We start from the raw sequence: 8,308 nt of genomic DNA on the forward strand, positions 1-8,308 counted from the left end.
TCTTAAGCATGAGGACATGCTTGGTTTAAGTGTGGGGAGGTTTGATAAACCCCAATTTTGTAGTTTATCTTGTGTAGAATTTGGGGGTTTTATCGATATTTTTCACATTTATTCATATAAAATACATGGTTTTGTGTTTCCTTCCTAATTTTGGTTCATGGTTGAAAACATGCTTATTTGATCCTAAAATTGCTATACTTTGATTCTCCTCTATTGTCATTCGATGCCGTGATGCGTTTGTTGAGTGATTTCAGAGTTTATAGGGTAGAAATGGCTTAGAAGATGGAAGAAAAGCATGCACAAGTGGAAGGAGACATGGAAAATGAAGTTTTGAAGTATTGACGTCGACACGCACGCGTGGATTCAAATTGCTGGGATTGGCGCGCGAACAAAGTGACGCATATGCATGGCTGAGCAAGAACTCCATAGACGTGCACGCGCACCTTGCGCGTACGCGACGCTCAGCACGTGACCTCTTTAATGAAATCGTGACTGGCGATTTCTGGAGAGCTAGAGGCCCAATTCCAAGCTGATTCTGCATGGAAAAGACCCAGGAATTGTAGGGGAAAAGGAGAGATCATTCATTACACACTTAGCACATAGTTTGAGGATTTTGGTATTCTAGAGAGAGAGAAACCCTTCCTCCCTCTAAATCTAGTTTGATTTGATCTTCCCTTGTTGAATTGTTGAATTGGATCTTATTGATTTGAATTTGGATTACTTAATTTGAATTCTCTGGTTTTACTTTTGTTGGATCTATTGTTGAATTTGAATTCTCTTATTGTTCTAGTTTCTACCCATTTTCATGAAGTTATGGATCTTGAGTTTTTATTGATGCATTGATGTTCTCCATGATTAATAGTGTTGTTTGAGTTGTCTCTCATTGATAATTGTTAGTGGGTACTTATAATTTCCAATTGATTTACAATTTGAATATGTCTTGTATTAGTGCATACTATGTGTTTGATGAAATGTTCTCTTTGATTATGGAGTAGTTTTCTTTACTCTTGGCATAGGCTAAGAAAATTGGGTAAACTTGAGTCATTGGGTCTAATGGATTCGGTAATTTGAGAACCTTAATGGTCAACTTGATACCCATTAACACCAATCTACTACTAAGCTAATTGGTTGTTGGGTTGGGACTTATGAGTTGAGATTGAACAAGCCATTTAACGTACTTCAAGCTTAGGAGTAGATATTACGTACTTAAAGCTTTTTGGGAGGTAGACTTAATGAGCTTGGTTCCTCATAATTGTCAACATATAGTTATTAGACAAGGATGGTGACCCCAATTCCCATGCCTAGCCAAGAGTTCTTTTTATTATTCACATTTGAAGCCCAAAATTCCAATTGCTTAGTTCTTGTTGTAGTTAGTTTAGTTACTTGCACTTTAAGATTGCTTGAACATGCCTCTTAACCATGAAATATTAACCAATATTAATGCACAATTTTGCCAATTCCTCGTGAGACAACCCAGAGTCTAAATACTTCAGTTAATTCTTATTTGGGGTTTGTTACTTGTGACAACCAATCTAAATTTGATTTGAGGATTCATTGTTGGTTGAGAACTATAATTGCAACGAGAATTCTTGAAAATTTCTCTCCCGACGATAACCCTTGCATCAGCCACCGAAGGAAAAACCATGATACAGAGGTGAAGATTGGAGAAAATATCTTACCAAAAGTTAAAAGTTTTAAATATCTTGGGTGCATTATACAGGATAATAGAGAGATTGAACAAGATGTAAATCATAGGATCCAAGCAGGTTGGTTGAAATGGCGGAGTGTATCTGGTTTCATATGTGACAAAAAAGTGCATTTAAAACTTAAAGGTAAATTCTATCGCACTGCTATCAGATCGGCTATACTTTATGGTACAGAGTGTTGGGCGGCCAAAGGGGAGCACAAACATAAGTTAAGTGTGGCAGAGATGAAAATGTTGAGATGGATGAGTGGTCATACGCGATTGGAAAGAATAAGGAACGAAGATATAAGAGAGAGTTGAAATAGCACCTATTATAGAAAAGATGGTAAAATCGTATCTCAGATGGTTTGGACATGTGAGAAGAATATCGACAGAGAACCCAATCACAAGGGTGGATGAGATGGAAAATAGATAAAGGGTGAAAGACAGAGAAAGACCTAAGAAGACTATCCATGAGGTGGTCAAACGAGATCTACATGTAAACGGTCTCTCTGTAGATATGATACACGATAGAGCTCGAAAATAAAAAACTGAAAACTAAACCGAACTACAAAAAATAGCAAAACATGTTTTTTTTTTGTTTTCAATTTTTTTGGTTCGATTGGTTAGTTTAGTTCGATCCAGATCGATTTTGAACACCTCTAATCTCAACTACCTAAACCTCACTAAATATCATGTTCTGTTTCTGTACAACAAAACACCATAACGTCTTTATTTATGGTTTAATTAACATATATTTTTAGCATATATATTAAGATTATTATTAATAGAAGTTTTCAATTTTTTATTCTAATAAATACACAATAAACATATTAAAACTTAAATAATTTCTTTAAAAAAAATTAGTAATCTAATAAGTGTCCTAAAAGTATATGTTACCAAAACATTTTTATTTATTTTGACGTTAACGGTTTAATAAAATTTCAATTATTGCAAAAAGTAGGGAAAAAAATCAACACAGCAATCTATATTCTATAATATTTTTCTTTTATTTATCCTTACATTATGTAATTTTTAGTTCTACTTTCATTTTTACAATAGGTCATTTGCTTTAGATTTTCTTAAGGAACCTCCCGTTGGATAGCAAAGTACTCTCCATAGTGCAAATACATTATAAGGAAATTAACTTAATTTTTTTATTCATCTTGTAATGTATAATTTTTTACCATATAAGGCTTAAAGGCTGTGTTTGGAGGAAAAATTAAATTAAAAGCCCAAATTAAAAAATAAAAATTGAGAGATAAAGACTAAATTAAGTTTTTGTATTGTGTTCGATATAAAATATATTTGATTGAGTTATGTTTTAGTATTATATTTAATTTAATTTAAGATAAATATAAAAAATGAAGGATAAATCTAAAATTTAAAAAGTTAAATTAGGGTATTTTTGGCAAAAAATATTATTAATATTTCAATTTCTGTCTTTAAAAATTTTAATCTCTCGTGTTTTCACTTTTTAAAAGTACTGAATAAATTAAAATTTTGTATTCTAAAACTGAAATTTTATATCTTTTAATCCCCAAATATAATACTAAATCGCAATCTTAATTTCTGAAAATAAATGCTACCTAAGAATGAGAAGAAAATATGGGAGAAAAATCTTCTATGGTATATATACCCTCATTTTGATATAGTATTAACAATAACATAATAGGTATGACAACGAAAATCTGTAAACGTAGATATCTTAAAAAATATCCAAAGGATATAGGAATAGAGACAAAATCAAAAGTACGTGAATATCCATAGAAATATCCAAAGATAGAGATGGAGATAGGGGGAAAAAATCACCTTGTGAAGAACTGAGGGCGGTAATGAGAATAAAAATCTCAAGAAATTTAAAGGAATGGGTTTCTTACAATACTTTTTATTTTTAAAATTGTATTGCACACTTATCATTTGAAAATTTGAAATTTATTTTTATTATATAATATAATTGAAAAATATTAAATGTATCTCATCTTAATTATACTAAAAGTAATAGTTTTTATTGAATTAAATAATCACTATGACCGTGTAGACTCCCTGGAATCATATTTTCCCGCGAAAAAAGGAGACGGAAAGGAATGTTTCTTTGGATAATGGGGATACAAATGGGAATGAGAATTACAAGTAGAAAACCCCTGTATTGCCATCCCTAATTCCTAAACATAGTATCGTTTAATCTCAAAGGAAATCATCATACGTAACTTACTAAAAACCACGCTACAATACGAGAAGATAACACCGCAATCTGGGCAATTCTTCCAAGTGGGAAATGCCAAGAAATATTAACGAATGACACGGAACTTGCCAAGCGCTTAAAGCCCATAATATCTCTTTATCGTTCCTTATATCCCAAGGCAAGATCTACATCAATACATCATTGTGATTTGTGAGCTTTTTTCATTAACTTTACACATCTGTCCAAGGCCACAGACACAAAAGCGCAGGGGATGGGTCTTGCACATGAGAGTGTTAATGAACCCACATTCCTTTCTACCTATTTACAAGCCCCAAACCTTGACTTAAAGGCAATCTAGGAGGGGACCGAGAAAATGAATGAACAATACAATAGATGAGTTTGGTATCCCAATACAGGACCACATATGTGATATGTCCGTGACCATCTTTAACATAGACTGGAACGCAAAGTGGTATCAATCATACAACAACAACAACAACAACAACAACAACAACAACAAGAAAAGTTTTAAAAAAATAAAAGCCTGTCATTCTCCTCTCTATACATGCAAAGATTTAACCTCAATGGTGTGGTATGATATCTAGCCGTTACTCACTCCTGTTACTCTCTTTCTAACATGCAAAATTAAATTCTGCACTAAGATGTAAAATGTATGGTCTAGCCAGCTTCCTCACCTCCCATAATAATGAGACTAGACCGAATATTTTGAATGACGCATGTAGTTTCACCTATTTCAATTTAAATCATAATCCGGTTATCCAATCAAGGGATCTTTGATCAAAGCTGACTGAAATTGAAAAGAAGATCATGCCTGCAGTAATGATTGTTCAGCACATCTGCAAGGTGATAAAGAAAAATGGAGGGTTAACATTGTACATTCATTGGATATAAATCTCAAAATCCCACGTCAAAGGGTAATGTCACCTAGAGACTTCGACTTGCCTAGAGGCAATCAGGAAACAAACCTGTCATTTAAACTTGCTCTGACCGTGCAAAATCCCTTGAATTTGTATGAACCTCTGCCAGTGGATTGGTGATGAAGCTTCCATCAGCCCTGAATCTGTGGCTTGTCAAATTGGTTTCTGCATTCCTCTCAGTGGTATAGTGCCTTGAAGCTAGTGATGGGGTGGTGACAGATCTAGAGATTTGGGAGGATGTATTCCGGCCCTGTGTCTTCCTCCGGAACTTGGAGCTCCAAAATTCGGCTCCAGGTAGCAAACAACATGTATTACTAGGAGCTCCGGTATCAGTCATCCTCCCACTTGATATAGCCAGATCATAGGAGATCTCATCCAATGCCAACTCAAGGCCATGAACACGAGTCTCTAAAGATCGCATTCCATTTTGTGAGCTTCCAATGAATTTCTGTAAGAATATGGGGCAGTATGTTGGAGATGTTCGTTCATTAAAGGATTGGCACATGCTAAATGTAGAGATATTAAAAAGAAAAAGATGAAATTTAAAAATACAATGGAAGTTTTGAAATGATAACCAGCCTTGCATCCAAGAAGGAATTTAACTAAAGAAGCACAGATAAAGGATTGTTTGAGGAAACTTGGTGTTATGTATTAGGAACAACCTGCAGAAGATCAAGTAGACTAGACTGCTGCTGCTCGATTTGATGTAATTGATCACGGATCAAAGACATCTCTTCACTCTCTTTGTCATTCCTAAATTGATCTTTAGTGACATTACTTACAGGAACTGAGTCTTGACCCTCTTCATGATAAGGAACAACACGAGATCTAGCTTTGGACACACCAAACTTATGCATCTTTTCATCAGGAATTTTACTAAATAGAGCTCGCTTTGTTTCTGGCTTTAAAAATCTGTTTTTATCCTTTTTGGCAGTTTCATCCCTCTCCCGAGGATTACCCTGATCAGCCATGACTGCAGAGGGAGCATTTGACAATGCAATTTGAACATCCCAACTCTTATAGTTTAATCTTCGCGAAACAACAGAATTCACTCTCTTGTTAACACTTGAAGGACTAATATTCTTCGCATTGCTAGAAGAAGAACTATGTGGTGCACTGAATCTTCTACCAGGAATGGATTTCTTCCGCAAATTCACCATCACTGAACCGGGACTACATGAATTTTGAGTGGCTGGGGGATAGCGCCCATCACTTGCATTCTCTGAACCAAAAGCACAAATCCAAAAAGAGGTATAAGAAGCAATCCAACAGAATAGAGAAATAACACAAGGACAGATGATCGCAAATTAATGACCTAGACAATCCTAATCAACAAAATTATGAAATATATTCATGATCCAAGATTGACCTCCACCACAAACTCTTTCTATAGTCTTAAATCATAATTTATCACATTTACAACTAGATATCTACGTCTAATATTAATTCAGCTCAGATTCTCAACCACAAAATCATGCAAACAATTGATAGACAAAATTCAGAAAATACCTTTGGAAGAAGCTATCGAATGAGGAGGTGGCGAAAATTCATCAGAAAGATCGGGAACATGCTTCCATGCCTCCAACATCTGATTCATGACTTCCCGAACCAACTTTACCTAAAGCATGCATCACACGCTTTCAATCAATTTTCAAATTACCATAAAACAAAATAAAAACAATTAAAGGAAAAATTCAAATGATTCAGAAACAAACCTTATCAAATCGTCGATTCTCAAAAACTTTCATGCACCCAGCCTTGAATTCCGACAAGGAGTCCCTCTCCACGACAGCTACCACTGCCAGCGCCTCTGCCGCAGTCTTCCTCGCCGCCCAGTCCTCGCTACTAAGCGACTCTACTAAGCAAGGAACTAAGTTGCTAAGTGCCGCGTGGCTCGACGCACCGCCGGCGCGTACCACGCTCCCGATCAGCGCCAGAAGCGCCGGCTTCGCCTTGAATCCGTCGCGCTTCAAGAGCTTCTCGAACCTCGGCAGCAGCTTCGCCAGCCTGGCAGGGTCCGGATCCGGAGCTCCGCCGATCGCAGCGGCCAAACACAGCGCTGCGCCGGCCTGCGCGTTCGCGTCCTGCTCCGTGAACAGCGCTTCCGACAACGGCTTTGCGAACGACGAGAAGAACGGTTGCTTGCCGCTGACGTGACACGACAATGCCGCAACGGAATCCGCGCATGCGGATCGGACCGCCGAGTCCGGGTCACGGAGGCGGCGGAGGACGGCGATTAGGATCTTGGAGAGGTAGGGAGAGAGAGCGCTGCCGTGCGTCTCGGCTAGAAACCCGAGGAGCTGCACGCATTGCCTGCGGACGAGGGTTTTGTCGGAGGAGTCGGTGGCGAGGACGGAGGAGAGGAACGACGGCACGGTGGTTTGGTCGAGGCTGAGGGCGATGGACTCAAGCTCGGCAGCGGCGATGGAGTGAGTATCACGGTCGGAGAGCTTGGTGAGGCACTCAAGCACCCTCTGCTTTACGCTCTTCGGTGAAGGCATTGTGGTTTTGACAACGCCGGAGTAGACGGTTGCGTTGGTGGCGAATTTAGGAATGCGGCGGCGGAGCTGGTGGTATTACCGGCGACATAGCCGGAGCACCGGTGAGGTTTGGGATTTGGTACGTTGAGAAATGAGGGCGAGGGAAAAGGTTTCTATTATACCGGGAAGTGGTGCAGTTGATGGGAGAGTGAAGGTGAAGAGCAAACGACGCGTCGTTTTCTTGTTATTTGATCGAGAACTACTGTGTCGTTTACTTGATGGGGGGGCTGTGTTTTTTTTTTTTTTTTGTTCTAATTAAATGGGGATTGGGGGTGTGGTTTTGAGTACAACAATTGGGCGTGGAAACCCGCAAGTTGTTTTCTACTGCACATTAGAATAGTCAGGGGATTGTTAATTCATTCATAAGAAAGTAGCAGAGGTATAATCGGTTCGGTTTAGTTCGGTTTTAGATCGAAAACTAATTGAATCGATCTATTCGATTTTATACTGATCTTAATTGTTTGGTTTGCTGTTGTCTGAACAGTCGAACTGAACCGAACTAAATTAATAGTGGTTTAATTCGATCGATTTTTTTGATTTTTTGAAACCTAATATTTAGAATTTAAATTACTATAAAATTAAGTTTAAAACCATCAATAAATTAAAGTAACAAGAGTATATCACATCCAAATTCAAATACAAATTCAATTTGTCCCAACAATTAAACATAAAACAAACACAATTAAAAATGTCTAGCAAATAACAACAACAAACACATTTTAAAACATACTAAAAACATAAATAGCCACTTTAAACCAAATAAAAACCAAGTAATCTGAATTTACCAAATAAAAACCAAGTAATCTGAATTTTCGTCGCTATCCGTTAAAGAACACACCACGGACTCAACATTTTCACTCCCAACTTCAGGCATCTGTTCATTGGGCACCTCATTGCTTATTGGCTGCATATATATATATATATATATATATATATATATATATATATATATATATATATA

The 8,308-nt window shown here is 37.2% G+C and overlaps 1 protein-coding gene across 1 annotated transcript; it reads right to left on the reverse strand.

The window, feature by feature from the left end:
* Nucleotides 1–4,267: 4,267 nt before the first annotated feature.
* Nucleotides 4,268–7,760, reverse strand: LOC112695256 (TORTIFOLIA1-like protein 3). The gene is made up of 5 exons (XM_025747526.3): nucleotides 6,523–7,760; nucleotides 6,317–6,425; nucleotides 5,470–6,029; nucleotides 4,856–5,255; nucleotides 4,268–4,726 (listed from the first exon to the last, which is right to left on the reverse strand). The coding sequence occupies exons 1-4, from the start codon at nucleotides 7,306–7,308 to the stop codon at nucleotides 4,863–4,865; spliced, it is 1,848 nt and encodes a 615-aa protein (XP_025603311.1). The 5' UTR covers nucleotides 7,309–7,760; the 3' UTR covers nucleotides 4,268–4,726; nucleotides 4,856–4,862.
* Nucleotides 7,761–8,308: the final 548 nt, after the last annotated feature.

This window comes from Arachis hypogaea, chromosome 1 (assembly GCF_003086295.3).
Source record: "Arachis hypogaea cultivar Tifrunner chromosome 1, arahy.Tifrunner.gnm2.J5K5, whole genome shotgun sequence".
NCBI lineage: Eukaryota > Viridiplantae > Streptophyta > Magnoliopsida > Fabales > Fabaceae > Arachis > Arachis hypogaea.